General features: G+C 36.1%; 1 protein-coding gene across 1 annotated transcript in view; it reads left to right on the plus strand.

Moving 5' to 3' along the window:
* LOC140136296 (beta-1-syntrophin-like) overlaps positions 1-19,214 on the plus strand; it is an 83,142-nt gene that overhangs the window by 58,902 nt on the left and 5,026 nt on the right. Inside the window, 1 exon segment of the mRNA XM_072158022.1 lies at positions 18,553-18,752. Coding sequence (XP_072014123.1) covers positions 18,553-18,752 — 200 coding nt within the window.

A 19,214-nucleotide genomic window follows, 5' to 3' on the forward strand; every position in this document is an offset into this window, starting at 1 on the left:
TTGTGGCACAGTTTGAATTACTTACTTGCATATGTTCTAGAACATGAAGTAACTTAGGTGTACATGTATGCCAGTTTAATATTGACAAGATAGTAGCCTGGATTTGAGAGATCATTACTTTCCTTTTTTGACATCATCAGGTCAAAACATTTTCAATTAAATGTAAAATTATTTTTGGAATACCTTGCACATCACACTAACCCCAACTGTAATCCTAACCCTAAAATACAGGGTATGCAGGGTTTACCAGAATTATGTCAAAACGTACATGTAAGGGAAAGTGTATGTCAATATAACACATCCTTTAATTTTGCGATATCAAAGTGACATGATGACATACAGGAAGTTTCATACATCTTTTCAATCTTCATCCACAAAAAAATTATGTCAAGCTTTATTTGATTTCTACGCATACATGTGGATATGATCAGATATCATCTACTACACATGCGATCTGTCCATCTAAGCGCTGGCCTTCCAATGAACTTATTCACTCGAGCTGAAACGATACCTACTCCATAGGGAGTATGAAATGAAGTGAACGATGCGTGATGTGACCAAACAGAATAGGTCATATGTCGCAGAAATCAATTTCAATCTACGGCAAAAGCAAGTATGGCATTAATTTTGTTTTTCCATTATTCAATGAACACTATGACTACGTATCTCAGCAACATATGACTTGATTTTAATGGCGGTTTTAATAAGAATTTCACAAGTGTAATATACAGAAAAGTATGAAAATCAAAATCGGCTACGGTCAACATCTGTCTTGCCAATTATGCTTTACTTCATCTTGTATATAATTGGTTCTTTTGTGGATTTTTTGTGCAGTGAAAAAAACTGTATCTTACATGTTTGTGTCTAACAAAATACTTTCTATCCACTAAAGATAAATTGATGTCACTCAATACACTTTATATACAAAAAGGATTTTGGGAATCAGTACAGATTGAAAAGGCTATACTGTAATTTAATATTCAGTTATAGAGAAACACGGTTTATTTGATCAATAAAAACTTCCGACAAGGTAATAATTAATCTGCAATGCACCATAAAAGCTGCATATCATAAAAATGCAAATTAAAGTTATTGGGCAATGTATAGCTGGACAAGTTACAGATGCAGACCCTGAAAGATTATGCTGGTGACTTCATCCATTAGCCCGATCTTCGGTAGATAAGAATATTGGTAGTTGGTTATGTGTAATGAATATGTCACTGCATAGTTTCAATATTATTCATCTTTTTCTCCAGAAGATAGCATGACATGTAAGCCAGTGACTTCGTCCATTGGTATGGTCTTCAGTAGACATAAACATGAAAAGTTGATGTAATCAATCTGTGTACTTACTAACATCAATTATCTCTCACATTCCCATCGGGCTATTCCAATTGAAATCCATACACCCCCACAAACTAATATCAATTATATGTGCCCCCCACATTGAGAGGGTAATATGTATGCCAGTAACTTCATCCACTGGTTTGACATTTATTACATGGTAAACATGTCTTGTTAATATGCACCATGGTGTAGCATCAATAATATTCATCTATGCACCCCTTGGAGAGTGAAGCATATAATTATTGTGTCTGAAATACAGCCAATATATGTCAGTGACTTCATCCACTAGCCAGATCTTCATCTGTTATAAACATGTGTACTTGATATTATGTCAGGCATATCAGTGACTGATTTTATATTATACAAAGATCAGATCTTCATACATACAAACATTGTATTTGATTTGAACATCAATATATCATGGAGAAGCATCAGTATCTCTCCCGCACACTTTCAAGGGATATGATACATGTATGTTCAGCATGTATATGCCAGTGACTTCATTCATTGGTGCAATCTTCAGTAGACGTAAAAATGAGAAATTGATTTGAACGTAATATGTATCATAGCATAGCATCATTATTAGAGAATAGTAAATCATAGAAATGTCAGGTATGTGCCTCTGACTTCATCCGTGGGTGCAATCTTCAGTAGATGTAAACATGAGAATTTGATTTGACCAATTCATGTATAATAGCATCATTATTAGAGAATAGTAAATCATAGTAATGTCAGGTATGTGCCTCTGACTTCATTCATGGGTGTGATCTTCAGTAGATGTAAACATGAGAATTTGATTTGACCAATTCATGTATAATAGCATCATTATTAGAGAATAGTAAATCATAGTAATGTCAGGTATGTGCCTCTGACTTCATTCATGGGTGCAATCTTCAGTAGACGTAAACATGAGAACTTGATTTGATCAATTAATGTGTCATAGCATCATTATTAGAAAATAGTAAATCATAGTAATGTCAGGTATGTGCCTCTGACTTCATTCATGGGTGCAATCTTCAGTAGACGTAAACATGAGAACTTGATTTGACCAATTCATGTGTCATAGCATCATTATTAGAGAATAGTAAATCATAGTAATGTCAGGTATGTGCCTCTGACTCGTGGGTATGATCTTCAGTAGATGTAAACATGAGAAATTGATTTGATCAGCGAATGTATCATAACATAACATCTGTATATTAGTGAGTATAGCAAATCATGTTTGGTATTAATGTCAGTGACTTCATATGTGCAATCGTCAGTAGACGTAAACATGAGCAGTTAATTTGATCAATGAATGTATCATAACATGATATCAGTATATTAGTGAGTAGCAAATCATGTTTGATCAATGTTGTCAGGTATGTGCCGGTGACTTCATTCACTGGTTGCGATCTTCAGTAGGTCTACGTAAACATGAGCAGTTAATTTGATCAGTGAGTGTATCATAACATGATATCAGTATATTAGTGAGTAGCAAATCATGTTTGTTGAATGTCAGGTGTGGGCAGGTGACTGCATTAATTGGTTGCGATCTCCCGTAGACATAAACATGAGCCGTTAATTTGATAAACCATTGTATCATAACATACATGTAACAACATAATTATTACAGAGTAGCAAATCATGTTTGGCATGTGATGGGACTTCATTCAATGTGCTGATGACTTCTTCAGTAGATGTAATGTGCCAGTGACTTAATTCATCATGTTCATGGGCCTTATCTTCAGTAGATATAAACATGAGCAGTTAATTTGATCAATCATGTACCCAAAGCATAGGTAATGTAATGTATGTGCCAGTGATTTCATTCATTGGTGCAATCAGGCCCGTCATTGCAGGATTTTTTGGGGTGCTGATTTTGAAAAAGTGGACTTTTTGCAAGGGGGGGGCAATTTTGTGAAAAGTGGACTTTCTTCCCCAAATTTGGACCTTTTTTGACCAAAAAGGCGTAAAAAACCTGATTTTTTGGCTCGCTACGCTTGCAAATTCTGCAATTTTGGGACTTTTTGTTTACGTACGGGCCTGGGTGCAATCTTTAGTAGATGTAAACAGAAGCAGTTAATTTGATCAAACCATGTTTCAAAACATAGCAACATTATTATCAGAGTAAGCAAATCGTGTTAGGTATTAATGTTAGGTTTGTGCAGGGTGACTTCATTCATTGGTGCAATCTTCAGTAGATGTAAACATGAGCAGTTAATTACAGGCATGAAAATTTTTAGCATTTAAGCTGATATCAGCATTTTTTATTATTGCTTTCAGTATTTTTCAGCCTATTTCTGAATCAAATTCACAGAAAATGGTAAAAAACATGGTTATCACTGTTAATTTTTCAAGACTAGTGTTCATGCCTGCAATTTGATCAACCAATGTATCAAAACAAAGCAACATATTATCAGAGTATTAGCGAGTCATGTTAGGTATGTGGCGGTGACTTCAATCTTCAGTAGACATAAATATAAGCTGTTAATTTGATCAATCATACATCATAAACAGAGAACTAAGTAAATCATGTTTGGTATGAATGTCAGGTATGTGCCAGTGACTTCATTAATGTGATCTTCAGTAGACATACGCAGATAATCTGATTTATGAATGTAGCACACACACACAATTCATCTCGCACTTCCCATTGAGAAGGTCATGCCAGTGACTTCATCCGTACATGTGATCTTCAGTAGATATAAACACAGGCAGCAGCTGATTTAATCTCACACTGAGACAGTAGCATCTTTTTATCTCTGACTCCCTTTAGAGTGGGTATCATTGCAGCATGTGTAGATAAGGTCATTATAAGGTTGGCAGCTGGGTGGACAGATCAGATCATTGTCCTTATGTAAGAAGTTTTTAAGTGCCAATAGCTGCCTGATGTCATATTGAATAATGTATTTCGGAATTTCATATGTACATATAAATCAGCCAAATTAGATTGAAATGTTAGTGAGACTTCCATTAACCCTTCCCATCACCTGCTACCAATTATGGTTGACAATTAAAGGAGTATTTCGTGATCCTAGCATCCTCTTTTTATGACATTTTTCAGTACATATCCATTTAAAAAAGCATATTCCCAAAATTTCAGTTGATTCCGATATTGCGTTTATGAGTTATGCATGATTATGTGTATTACACTGCTCCATAGACAATACGTTGTAATTTCGTTCTGGTGCACCAGAACGAAATTCAAATTTCACGATATCTTTGCTAAACTAATTAATCTGCAAGAAATATTTTGTACATAAACATTATGTAGCCAGAGGTTTCCAGTGATATAAAAATCTCAACTTTTTTTTAGACAAGTGGGGGATGAGGCTGTGGATCACGAAATGCCCTTTTAATTTCAATATTGGACTAATTAATATTATTATCCCGAGTGGTGTATACTGTATACATGTACCTAACTTTACCCTCAAGTAAGAGCCACTATTCTTAAACCACTGATAGAGTGATGAACAAAAGGCAGCTATTGAAGGCACAATCTACCTCACCCAATGCACAGTAATGCGGTATCCACATGTGCCTGTATTGTAAATTAAATCATATTTCACAGTTCAAACATTGAAAATGACATTTGACAATGTTTGAAGTTGAATTCATTATGACAATTCTCATCATCACACGCTCTGATAAAAATATGAATTGTACCAATTATTCTTAGCAGTCGGGAAGACAGTCGTGTGTTTAAAAATTTAATACTGAACATTCTGTTTTAGTATATACATGTATTCCACCAGTAAGACATGTTAAGCATGTACTGTTGTTGCTAATGTGGAAGGATGTTTCGTACTGTGTACACTTGGGTCACATTGCACTTGGTTGTAGCAGCACTTCGGAGTCTGATTAAAGCTGGGCTTCATTATTTTACCATCTGTAAAAGAACTGCACCAATCTTCTTCTTTTTTGCCAAAGTTGCTAATGGGTTAGGTATTTCATTTTCAGTCATACATTGATTGTTTGTAAAATAATAAAACACAAAATTAAAAATATGTGTATTAGGCCAAAAAAAGGGTTTGTCTCAAAGCTTGGCGCGCACATTTGTAAAATTGCGCAATTTGAAAAAAATTGAAATAAAAAAAAATCATTTTTTCCGGAAAAATCAGCGAAAATCTGATTTTTTTCCCCCTCAAAATACCATAAAAATACCAAGTCGGGAATTAAAAATAATTGGCCTTATGAAAAGTATGCCCAATTTGCTTCAAACAAAAAGCATATTTTAAATAAACTTCAAGCATTTCACAATTTCAAGAAACTCTTCTCATCTACTATAAATGTTAAGTAAAGGGTGCAGAAGCTGTTGATTTATGTCTCTGCGTAGCGCACTATAGATCACTGCTTATTTATATGTTCAAAGTATGTTGAATCTATAAAAAGCGTTAGCATTCGGTGTCATTTGCATTATTTATTATAACACACTGGCAGTTTATTACAATTTAATTGGATTCAGGAATTTACCATGACCAATCAATCTCTAATCAAATCAAACACTTCAACATGATGGACTTAAAAGTCATAAGCAGTATAATATTGTAAGCTTAAACATTTCAACTGAATTGAATTGACATATAGGCAGTGTCCGCAATAAGGAAATTATGGAGGTTGTCCCGAGGATAACTAAAGTATAAATTCTGCTTGTCCTCAAAACATTTTGGTTATCCCCAAAATGTGTCATATTTTAAGAGGTAAAATATAGTGGTTGTCCAGAGGATAAATACATATCTCAATATGGTTGTCCCCAGTGATTTTTGGACAAGAGGACAAGAGGATAAGTGCTTATTTCGAACACTGCATATAGGTAAATAATGCAGGGGAGTGGCTAAACACATTTTGAGTGGAAGAACAATATTTTTTTAAATAATAATAAAAAAAGAATGAAGGAAGGAAGTTGGAATAAGTTGTAATATATGTATCTTCCTTAGGCCCGATTTTAGGCTCCTAATGTCCTAATTTTGCCCATAAGCATTAAAAGTGCAAACTAACACACGTTTCTCGCTCATTTGTCCAGGTAAAGTCAATGATGATACGTAAATGAACTTGAAGAACTACAGTAGTGGGGTAGGGGTGTAACACTTTGATCTGAAGAGCCAGGGGGCATGTCATGTCACCGTGGGGTGAGGAAAAATTAAATCCAGCTCTGACCAAGAGTAAAACATACAAATTGTCATCCCTGATCCAATCAAACATATCCTTTGCATGATATAGAAACAGAGACTTCGGACTCGGCTAAAAATATGTAAGATTTATGATTGTACGGAGATCATGTAAATAAATATAGTCGTATTCAGACGGATTTCAGACGTGGAATTCCCGAGGATCGGCGTAGGCGTACTCGAGAATTGCGTCTCATAAGTCAATCCCCGAGTGTGTGTCCATACAATTGAAGCTGATAATATACGCAATGTATGATGACATCAACTCTGGAATTACAACCGGAAGATTACTACTGTGACCCATCTTGTGGCGCACCAAATTTAGCCATATTCAATATAATTAAACCAAGGTCATAGGTGAAGCTTAACACTCAAGAATTGCAAAACATATCGATCTCACAGTGGCAGTCATCCTAGGCTTTTCTAATAAAAGGCACTTATACCCACATGACCCATGGGTGCGGCCATAACAAGACCAAGTGGTCAGTAGATGTCAAGTGCTACATGCTAACAGACAGGAACTTTTCAGACAAATATCATCTAGAAATGACTAAAATCGTAATAGGCTAATTTAGTAAACATTGGGATATTCTGCTTTTTTCGTATGTTTACCGACAGGAAAAAAGTAACTCTAAGTTAACAATAATACTACAAAGTTGCAAAAAATGACAAATTTGCTAGATAATTTAGGGATTCCAGTTCACATGACGGATTTCCCCAAGTTTTTGCTCAAGAACCGTGTTACTACAGCCCTCTGTGTGGACTTGCCTGCTCCATTACCAACTAATTGGAAGGTGATAATGTTGGGTAGATGATGGATAACACAGCCTCCACTAACAAATAATTAATATTATGTGTTCAAGCTGTAGGGCTTCTTCGCAAATTTTGATGTTTAGCTGATGTTGTGTGGATGGGTGCTATTATATTAATTGAATGAAAACATGATCAAAATAGGTAATACTATAGTGGTAGGTTATGTTTGAATGATCTCCCCCATTCCTATAAACAATGCATATGTGTATACCGTAAAACCTCGTCTACAAGCATATAGAGTGTTTTCGATGAAAGCTAAACTAATACAAAACAGCTGAAAATATGCCAATACAATAGATTGGTCTTAAAATAGTACTTGTTTGTATATCCTCTTATCTGTAGTTTATTTGCTCAAACTCCATATTGGCACCTGGATTAATTTAGCTTTAATCAAAAGCTCTATATATGCTTCTAGACGAGGTTTTACGGCATTTAAAGTTCGTTGACCAGATCGACAACCTCATTCCCATTTTTCTTCATCAAAACTGACATTTTTGTATCAGAAGAAGGCTCATATTTTTCTCATTACCCCAGTGAAGATATTTTCTGTTTAAATGATGTGAATAAAAGCGTAGTGAATTGTGGTAACCACACCGGAAGTGTATGTAATGTCCTATGTGGCATTGTTATAAACGTTTTTGCTTCTCATATCAAAACTGCTGCAGCAATACACCTCAATTAAAAATGGAAAGATTCTGGAGGAAAAAATGCCTGCCTTCAGCAATTTCAAATTAGGGTATAGGTATTCTTTTGCACAGTAAAATCTTTTTTTGTTTTTCAAATTTGGTGCTGAGGACAACCAAGCAACAACTTTTTGGAGGGCCTTAGGTTAAGGATATGCTTCTTACAAATGAACACATACACAATATAATTTAAATGCTTGACAAAATATACATTGTTGAAGTTTTTAAAGTTATAAGTATTAAAGTTTTTTAAGTTATAATACATGTAAATAAATTCTCAAAATTTAGAAACATATTGTTTCAATGGTAGGCCTCAATCTAAGATAGAAAACAAAGCATGAAAAATCAGATCATGTCTCTTTAAGAGTTGGCAAGACAGGATATTTTTCTGGAATCAAGAGTATGCATTAGAGCCTAACATCTTATGGATTGAGCTAATGCATCAATTGAGCTAGCATGCTTTCATAATTTTCTTTGTAAGGTAGTAGCTAATCGACTGAGATTCACCAAAAAGATGTTTTGTAGAAAGATGCCAAATTTATTCACATCTACTGAAGATCGGCCATTGATGAAGTCATATCGTTGACTATTCTGTAATGGGTGGACATGAATGTGTGTATGGAGAGGGGCATATGTTAGTAAACACTGGCAAACAAGGACATACATGAGAAGTCTCTGTACAACAGTGGATGCACAGGAACTGTGGATGACCACGTTTTCCATACAGTGTTTCTAGATAAAAAAAAAATGCCATAAGATAGTGTTTAAAATATAGCTATAGCTCTTATAGTGAAAACTAAACCACGTCCCCAGTAAGGCAAAAAACAAAAAACAAAAAAAACAAAAACCTGAAACATGTTGGATAGTAAAAACTACAGTGTGTGTATCAAGTTCTCATTTGCTGGTGGTTACAGTGCAAAATGCATATGTGATGCGATCAAGCAAGATCAGTCGGAACTCGGAAATATTGATTCTTTCATTGCCAATATCTTTGAAACTGGTTGTTCAATTTCAATGGGGTTTTCTGCAAAATCCAGCATTGTAAATGCTTTTTACTATCCTATAAGAAACTGACAATTTGACTAATTTTGCTTGATCGCATCACATATGTGGGTGTATGAACTTGCATGATGCTTCTTAAGAAGTTACAGCTTTAATCACAAAAAGATAGTTGGAGCAAAAAAAGTGCTAATGCACATTGAAACTGATATGTTGTTTTTGCTAGGTTAAATGGGCCATTTAGTGTTGGCCAATCTATTTCAGCTATAATGATACCAGTTGTGTGCTTTCAGTGTTAAAAGAGCAATTTTGATTAGTCTGAAGCACAGTCTACGCACACTGACCCTTCATCTGTGGTCTTTGGTCTGCAGAGCAGGACTGGAAAAAATGTTTTTCCCGGCAAGAGAGATAAATTCCCTCTAACTTAGCAGGATTTCCCACTATTTCTTATGTATTTCTTTATCCAGAAAAGCAATAGTTCCCTCCAAATGACCAGATTTCCCAGCAAGGAGATTGCCAAATTGCAATTTTTTCCAGGCCTGCTGCAGAGTAATGGTTTGTTTGTTTGTTTGTTTTAACGGTCGCTCCGTGTGGAGACACGCTTGGGTCATGATGGGACCAGGCTCAAACAAAATGCTCAAGCCAGGCTAAAATGCCTATATAAGCATGCTGGCCTGTATGAACACTGAGCAGTGTAGAGAGTTTTAAATAGAACTAATTAGGATATGTGGGACCTAGAAATGGAAGAAAATGGATCAAAGGTCAAAATTAGGAAATGAGATATAGTGTGACAGTTATGACAAGTACCATAGATACCAGTTTATAAGCTTTATCATGTGTGTAGAAACATTTTTTATAACACCAGTGTCATTTTTATGATATAGCCTGTGTGACTGACACCAACCGTGCTCGCTACCAATGTTTAATATAATGACTGGATCGGTTGTACACCTGTAGCATTTCTTAAATCAACAATTTACAGCATAAAATGTGTGTAAAAAAATTTTTTTTTAAATTGCCGACTGACCGACCCTAATTTATTTTTTATGTTATGCCAATCAAACATTTTTTTAGGCCTTAGCAGCACAATGTAAACTTTGAAGAACTGATCACATGATGAGGTTAATTAATAATGCACCTACTACAATTGACTTTATGGGGATGTATTGCAATAAATAAGGGTCACATTAAATTTGGCCATTTGGTATTTTAGTGACACCTTTGTTGAGGCCTAATTTGGTATGTTATTGGGTTAAGTTTTGAATTATTTTTTGTATAAATAGCCTAAAGTTGCCCCATTGTAGCCAACAGTTTTTGAAAATTTGCTAAAAATGTCTGGAAATTTGGTAAAAGCAGTGCAAATTTGTGTTAAATTTAACCAAAAAATTGGTCTTTGGGTATACCGATGGGTCCAATTTGGTATAGTGGTTGGTAATTCTTTCATCTCAGAGACACCTCCCAACACACAAGCCAAACTTGAGTCATGTATCAAGATGAAGAAGAATCATAATTTTAATGCAAGATACACCAACCAATTTCATATTTTGCCACTCAATATCCAGTAAGTGGCCAAACTAAGGATTGAACAAGGGACCTTGTTTGACAGAGGCAAGCCTACATTGTACTCTCCACTTTCTACTGGCATACAACCTAAAATCTTGCCGAAACAGCTTTATCATTTAATATTAGTGTAATTTGAAGCTAAACCCTTGCCATGGCCTCATTTGTTACTTGTAAGTCTTAAACTACTTACTTTATGCATCCCATTTATTTCATCAATATTTATACATGCCTCCATCCAACTTGTGAAATTTGGACCTTGCTTATGTTGGTCACCTTTGCCCACATAAACGAGCTGCCCCTGCATCTATCAAGCTCTTGCATGTGTCTGCAACCGGGTCTGCAACAAAGACTAATTATGATTCAAGACATTAAAGTAGCACCTGAAGTCATAATTCTGGTCATAAACGAGCAATTACATGATAGTGGTCTTACTAGTCTTGCGTTATAGGTTATCTTTATTGCACGGTTTGGAATTTAAATTTAGATTGATTGAATGTTGATTTTCTTGGTTGGTTTTGTTTAGAGAATATGTATTGACTGATGGCATATTGTATTGATGAAGTCTATGCATAATTTTGTACAGTTTTTATAGCATTTTTGACAAGGTTTAATCAACCAGTTATTCTTGAGAAAGGAGTAGGTGTTCAATCCTTTTCATTTGGGAAGTGTGGCATAATAAATGTCATCCTGTTACTAAAGTGTTAGATTTGTGTTTCTGAATGACTATTTTTGAATGCACATGTATCACAGACATCATGTATAAGTGATAATTATAGATTAAAATGGTCTCATTTTTTGAAAACATCAAAATTAAGAATTAAATTAATATTAGAAGTAAGCAAAATCCTTGTATTTTGGGATATGATTTGGTTCATGTCATTTTATAACTTCATTGTTGAGATGTATTGCAGCAGATGGTCAAACGGAACCTCACCTCACCTCACCTCAGGTACCATCCTCATCATGGGGGTGGGTTGCAGCCAGTCTTGTGATGAGCCTCCATTTGCATCTGTCTTGTGTGGCTTGGGTGCAGTGTATGTGGTCATCCCCATCCAGGATTTGATGTTTGATTCCCATGATGTACGTGGACGTCCTCTGCCTCGGTTACCTTGTGTTTTTCCTTGCAACAGGGTTCTAGCAAGGTTTCCTGCACTGCCTCTTGCTACGTGACCAAAGTACTGTAGCTTGTGTTTTCTCACTGTTGTCAGGAGTCTTACTTTTGGATCGATCTGGGCAAGAACCCATTCATTGGTGTGTTTGTCTTGCCAAGTGACACGCAAGATCTGACGGTAGCACCACAGTTCAAAGGCTGAGATCTTTTTGGTGTCTGCCTTCTTCAGGGTCCAGGCTTCACATCCGTAGGTTGCAATGGGGAATATGAGTGCCTGAAGCAGTCTGGTTTTGACTTTGATTGAGAGTGACCGGTCTTTGAGTAGGTTTTGGATTTGACTGAATTTGTTTCTTGCTATTGCAAGCCGTCTTCGGATCTCCTTTGAGGTGTCATTGTTGTTGGAGCAGGTAGCACCTAAATATGTGAAATCGTCAACTTGTTCCACTGGTTCACCATTTAGCTGCATGTCCATTATTTATTTGCTGCTTGGAACACACCAGGAGTTTGGTTTTCTTTACATTCATCAAATGCTATAACAGTACTGCCAGTAGGGACAGCTTTATAAAATCTTTCAGGGTTTACTACAGTATGTGTTGTGAATAGCCACCTGTACCTGCCCATTTACTCTACATTCACCAGCTATTGGAACAAAAGCCAAGGAAAAAAGTGTTTCTAAGACAGTACACGTGATGCATAACTTTTTGACAAAGTGTTTTTAAGGCATTAATAAGGTAATTTGTTTGTATTTTCAAAACATTGTGTATCTCCGGTAGAAACTTTGAACTTCAAAATGTGCTTTGAAATTTTGACAGATGTTTCTGCACTGTTGCTCACAACATCACCAAGACATTGAACTACATGTACCATATCATTCCAATAAGCGCCCATGCCCCAATAAGTGCCCACCCAGAGTAATTTCAATTTGCTAAACAAGTATTATTATTATCAGTGGACTTTGCTGAACAGTGATCTTCGCAGGACAAGTGAATCAAGGTATACATCAAGAATTGTTAAGCGCCCAGGGCGCTTATTGGAATGAAAATATGCTATGTCAATTATAAAGCAATTTATTTTGAGGTTCCAAGTTCTAAACTAATTTGCAGCAATTATATAAGGTTTATAATGATGGCCCAACAGTGGGAATTTTACAATTCTCACACACACCCCCCACACAAAATCTTACCTTCAAAAATAACTACACTATATAGATATGTGTTCAAACATGGAGCTACAGTCCATGGTTCAAACAATGTTACCTTTAAAAATAACATTGTTCTGCTACAGTATAGATATGTGTCTGGTAGATGGGAGTCATCATTTATTTTTAATGTATTTGTCAGGTGTTTGTAGATGATGAATGATGGTGATCAATGCCTGGGCTGTGTTCAAGGGAAACTTAGGTTCACTTATCTTGCGTGGCAAAGGTTTATTGTATAAGCTGCGGCTTTTATTCCAGAAAAATAGCGGTAGTATAAAAATATGTATTTGGGGTAACCGATAAAAATAGTAAGACATCCTTTTGAAGTCAGCAGAATTCGGCAAAGAAAACCCACTTTAGTTTTTAGGAGGGAATAAATATTTATGGTTTGAAATTTTTCCATTTTTGGTGCATTTTGAAAAATTGTTGAAAAATGCATTCAAGTCACACAATATGGGTAGTGGTTTTTGTTGTTGAAAGAAAATGTGTAAGCAGAGATGACTGGCAGACACACTTTATTGGCCTTAATACCAAGTACTCATATTTCCCTCAAAGCTACTCACCAAACTACCAACTGCGGATATTGTTCATTGTGGGTTTGTATGATTTTATGATCTATCAACATCATCCAGTAACTGTGGACAATAGCATTTCCTATGTGTCCACTAATATGAAGGGGTTTTTCTGTGTGTCCCCAATCGACGTCTTTTCAAATTAACACAAACACAGGTAAAGCTGATAATATTCCTGATGATGGATAGAAATGGCAAACATATGCCATGTCATTTTGTCCTTGAAGATGAGGTGAGTGGTCGATTGCAGCACAGAACTTTCCAGGATCTGTGATTGCAGTCCAATTTTCTACATCACATTGAGGCCGATCACCCAAACATTCTTATTCCAAATTTTGAGTTCAATTGCTAGAGCAATTTCAATTCTAGAAGCAAAAATGTATATCCTAGTGGCCACTAGAACATGATATGACTTTTTGGGGGTGGTCACCACCAAGCTAGAATGTTATTGTTCATACTGCTTTATTCCAGGCTGAAAATTCCACAAAATATGTGCTTTCATATGATACCAAAAGTCTGCATTGTGATGGGGTAAAGTGGGAAGGTGAGGCTGTTGAGCCAGTCGCACACCGTTATTGTAAAGCAGTTCAAGTACTCAGTGGCGGCGCTACGGTGGGGGGTGCATTTTTCTTGTCACCCCCACTTTTGAGGCAAAACCCCCAAAATCACATAAATTTCCACTTTTTGCTGCAATTTTGTGCCAATTTTGCCCCCCCTGAAATTCACTTTGCCCCCCCCAAAAAAAAAAAATCCTGGTGCTGTCACTGCAAGTACTGATTATTTGTTTGTCTTGATTTATTATTCAACAATTATTGATTTGTTTATGTCTTGACTTATTCTGGTATTACATTTTAAAATATTGTCATTCTTTCCCATTATTCAGTTATTTGTGTTATTATACAATTACATACAGTTAGTGCCATGTGCATCTTAGAAGGTACCTTTAATGTCAGGGCAAAGATAACAAAGTCTGTATTATGAATATTACATTCCAGCATTGTATAGCTTGCTTGCTACCAACCATAGATAGGCTTGAAATAGTAACAATAATAACATTTCCCAACGTTGTGTTAAAAACAAAATTGTGTGCAAATGGCTGCTTTTGGGGACTTTTAAACATTTAGGTATGGTTGTAAATATTCTAAAACTTGTATCTCCAGAGTCAGTCTTTGAGCCTTAGAGATACTTATCATTTTGGAGGTGACACATATCTTTGGCTGTTAAAAGACCCCCTTTTTTTAGCATCGCTGTCACCCAAGACCCATACTTTTAATAAACTCATGCTATGTCGCCCAAAGACCCGTTATTTCTCCACCCACAAGCCATTTTTCCCAGCTTGGATGGCAATATTCATTCAGCTCTGCTTTTTCCTACTTATTTTTAAAATAACAAAGCCATTTGGAGCAATTTACTAGCAATTCAACTCTAAGCTTCTGTGGGACTGTTTTTGACTTGTTCTCACCCATTGTTAAGGGAAGGGGTATGAACGTTTGGACAGTATTTATTGTGGGACATTAGAACACATCAGACATATCGAATTGCATTTTGAATCTGAAGAATGTCCTTCTGATATCAAATAATTTTGATTTTTGAAATTAGCAATGTAATACACATTTTATGGCAAATGATTAAAATTGATATTTTTGATATTAACAGTACTCGAAGTAAACTTTATAAATCTGATGATCTATACTTAAAGTGTATGTAGGTGGGAGGAAAAGCCGACGATCAATTGAAAATTTTGACCTTTTGTATTGAAGATAAGGATTTTTTGAAAAACACCAAAAAAAATTAGGTCTTTTTGGGAAAAAAATCCATATCTTCAATATGAAAGGTCAAAATTTTCAATTGATCGTCGGCTTTTCCTCCCAGCTGCATACACTTTTAGAATATATCATTAGATTTATAAAATTTACTTCGAGGACTGTTATATATATCAAAAATGTGAAAAATATCAAATTTTAAATATTTGTCATAAAATTTGTATTATATGGTGAATTTCAAAAAATTAAAATGATTTCATATCAGAAAGACATTCTTCGTATTCAGAATGCAATTCGATATGTCTGATGTGCTCTCATGTCCCACAAAAAATACCGTTGAAACGCTCAAAACGCTCATTCCAGATCCCTTAATCAATCCCTGAAATTTATAGAACACCTAAAACCAATAATATGCAAACATATGAAAAGAAATACACCAAGTACATGATACCGATTAAAAAAGATACATAATTTCACAATGTCCAATAAATTGGGTCCAAAAGTCCATATCTCGCCCAAAGCCCCCATTTTTTTTACATTTTTCTCCCACCAAAAACCCATACTTTGAAAGTCTTGTCTTGCTCCAGGAAGCGCCACTGCCCATGGTGTATACCAGGAACCGTCAGTGGTGTAGATTTCTTTTTGACATTGGGGGATGGGGTTGGAAAAAATTTCTTGAAATATAGTGAATACGGCACCTTTTGGCGACAGAATAAGTTTATGGTACGATGCGCGCGAAAAAGTTTGCCATTTTGAAACTAAACTGATGAAATATCGTGGAAAAGTGGAATAAATTTGTGCGTAGTGCGAAAAAGATTGGGCTTTGAGGGCTAATATGGTCAAATATGAGGTTAATTTGGTCAGAAACCCACATACAGGCCTCAACATGGAGGGGTGTGATTGTATGGACCATCCCCTGGCAAAATATTGGGGAGATTTATCCCCCCATCCCCGGGATCTCGCCTATGGGGACTGTATAATACAGCACCTGCTTCTATTATGTATACGGTTCCTGTGTCTGAAACACATTGAAACAACAGAAAGCAGCTTTTGTGTATGGATGGTGTACACCTTGATTGCATGCACATTGCCTGAACATAGTATTTGTAAAGGGACTTCCCACCCATTCATTCATTTGAACAGTAGTGTTTCATTATAATGTGCATAAATTCAGCAAAGAATTCAGTGTGCTTTTATACTGTGGCAGAATCAAATTAGCAAAATAAAGAGACAATAATAACATTTGGTATTCATAGTGTTTGCTTAGTTAGGGACTGGCTTCTTGGCTTCATGCAATCAGGTTTCATTTTTGGGTACTGTATTTGTGGTAAATTTTGTGCAGTTTGGGCACTGAAACAATTTCAAAAAATTATGTGTGTTTTTAATTTGGCTAATTAATTTTCTTCATAGCTACAATTTCACATATTTAGTGTTGCATGAAAATGTCTAATTTTGGTACATGAACCATGAGAGCATTCAGTCCTTTGGAGGGGACATTAAGCCATCTGTTCCGTACCTATACATGTACATATAGGCCTACATCGCAGTCATTTTTGAAAAGAGTAGGGTAAAAACCACTGACATCCAATGAAGCTAACTAACTGACTGAGTGACTGATTAAATGAAGGAATAAATAAATAAATGGCACTTGGTGTCCCCGTGTAAAAATGTGTTTTGAATAATGAGTGGTTCAGAACTTCTACAAGAAGAGAAGAAGGCAGAGATGATATCTTACCCTTCCCAGAATCCTTTGCAACATGAATGCCTATGTTAAGATGTCTGAAGTCATCATAACTTGAGGCTATAATATTAAAAAATGAATGAGTGGTTGAATAATCTGCATGATATTATGATGAATGGAATAAGCTGCCAAATATCCTGTCCAGGTATGTTTTCTGTAGTGAAAATAGGGTATCTACAATTAAGGGGCTGTGCAATAATTATTATGAGCTCTGGAGGGGCAAGCATTTTTGGCCAGCTGATATATTTCCGCCAGCATCCACTATTGAATCTGCCTGTAGTCCATCATATGGTAGAGGGTAGCAAAAACAAGAAATCCTTTCATTTATTCTCTAAGTAAGTCATATAGCAGATGGCCCCTTTTACTCAATACTAATCACAAAGCAGTATGTGCTGTTAATTAACAAAGCAGTTACTGCCTTTTTACTTTGGCATGTGGGCAATCAGATGCTTAAAACTGATTAACTTAAATGAACCGGTTTTGTATGAAGATGAAGTCATGGTGGTAATAAGTGAGAGTAATCTAATGGAATTCTGTGACTCATATGGAGCTGCTGCTTCCGTTGGTTTATTGATCATGGTAGCGACACGTTACAGCAAAGATGATCACTTATGTACACTCACCATAGATAGTGTCAATAAACTACATAATGTACTAATTTGTATTCATAGTTTTATAGAGCGTCCGGAAGAAAAGAGATCGCAAACAAATGCGATGATAATGTTAAAAATACCTTGCTGAAGTTTATATTTGTAAGTGGTTTATATTCCACTTGTTTTAGTAATGTTTCCTGAAACAAATTTTGCTTATTTGACTCTTCATTTAGGGATGTATATAACTTTATTCAAGCACAGTACCATAATCAACTTAACTCTAGAATAAACCATAACAGTCAGGATTAGTTCCCTGATTTTTTTTGCATATATGGAAATCACAAGAAACATTTTTTTCCTGGAAATTTTTCAGGTGGCTCAATATTTTCACAAAAACAAGCTGATATTAGCTGTGTTCACATTGTCAGACGTACGCCCAGCAGAACTTGGTCGGCGCAAGTTGCTATGAGTAGGGATAGGCACTTCCAGGAGTAGTGGCAGTATGAATGATGGTCAGCGCAAGTTCCGCCAGGCATACGTTGGACGATTTATTCCTGACAAAAGTCAGGAGTAGCGAGCTACGAGCTAGGGTGTAACTCTAAATGTGAACACAACAATTGAGTTTTGTGCTGGGACAGATTGAGCTATAACTCAATTGCTCACAGCATTGGGCTATTCCAATAAAAATCCACACTACCCAGTGGAAGATTTTGAAAATATCTTCTATAGGGGGAGTATGAATTTCAAATAGAATTAATACATTAAGCAGCTCCATATGAATTTCATACACCCTCTGAGAAAGATTCAACTTGAATCTTCCACTGAAGTTTCAAATGAAGCTGCTTAATGTGTTCATTCCATTTGATATTCATACTCCCCTGTGGAAGATATTTCCAAAATCTTCCACAGGGGTAGTGTGGATTTTAAATGGAATAGCCCATTCACAGTGTGTTCATGCTGTGTTCTTTGCATAGTATAAGCTTAACAAAATGTTCACCTTTTTCCTTTCTTTCTTTCAGACTGTTATATTCAGGAAACCCAAAAGGTCTTGGTCCCCGTCAATCAGTAGAGCTCACCTTTGGAACAAGAACAGGTACAAGAAATGGTGTGGAAGCTCATCTCTTTAGAGTAGATACCAGGCGAGATCTTGCAGGGTGGACAAGAAACATGGTACAGGGAGCTAACAATGCTGCAGTACTTGTCAAAGAGATTAATTGCCGTAAGTAGCGCACTCAGGGCTAGAAATTTTGGCGAGAATCTGTGAGTTGATTCTCGCAAAGATTCTTGAACAAATGTGCATGAATCTAATTGAATACCTGAGTGGAAGAATGTGTACTTATCAGGAAATTAAAGTTGAGTTTAATGTTTATTCAGGGAATACACAAAGTTGTACTTTGATTACATTCAAAAGTATCTTTTGAAATCGCACTTGCGTTTGTAAATATTTATACTAGACATGGAGCTTAATTCGATAGAGGTAGTCATTGTGACGTCAACGACGCCATCTTGTGGGCACGGAGTGCCTTGTTGCTAAGATCACCGCATTGACGCTTGACTGAAGAGGTGCGTCACGGGGTGCAACTTCGGGGGCGTAATGTCTAACGCATGACATGCAGAACGGCAGTACCCACAAGATGGCGGATCCTGAGGAAAAGACTGACGGCCTCTATAGGAAATAAAT

The sequence above is a fragment of the Amphiura filiformis genome, chromosome 16, assembly GCF_039555335.1.
Source record: "Amphiura filiformis chromosome 16, Afil_fr2py, whole genome shotgun sequence".
Classification (NCBI taxonomy): Eukaryota; Metazoa; Echinodermata; class Ophiuroidea; order Amphilepidida; family Amphiuridae; genus Amphiura; species Amphiura filiformis.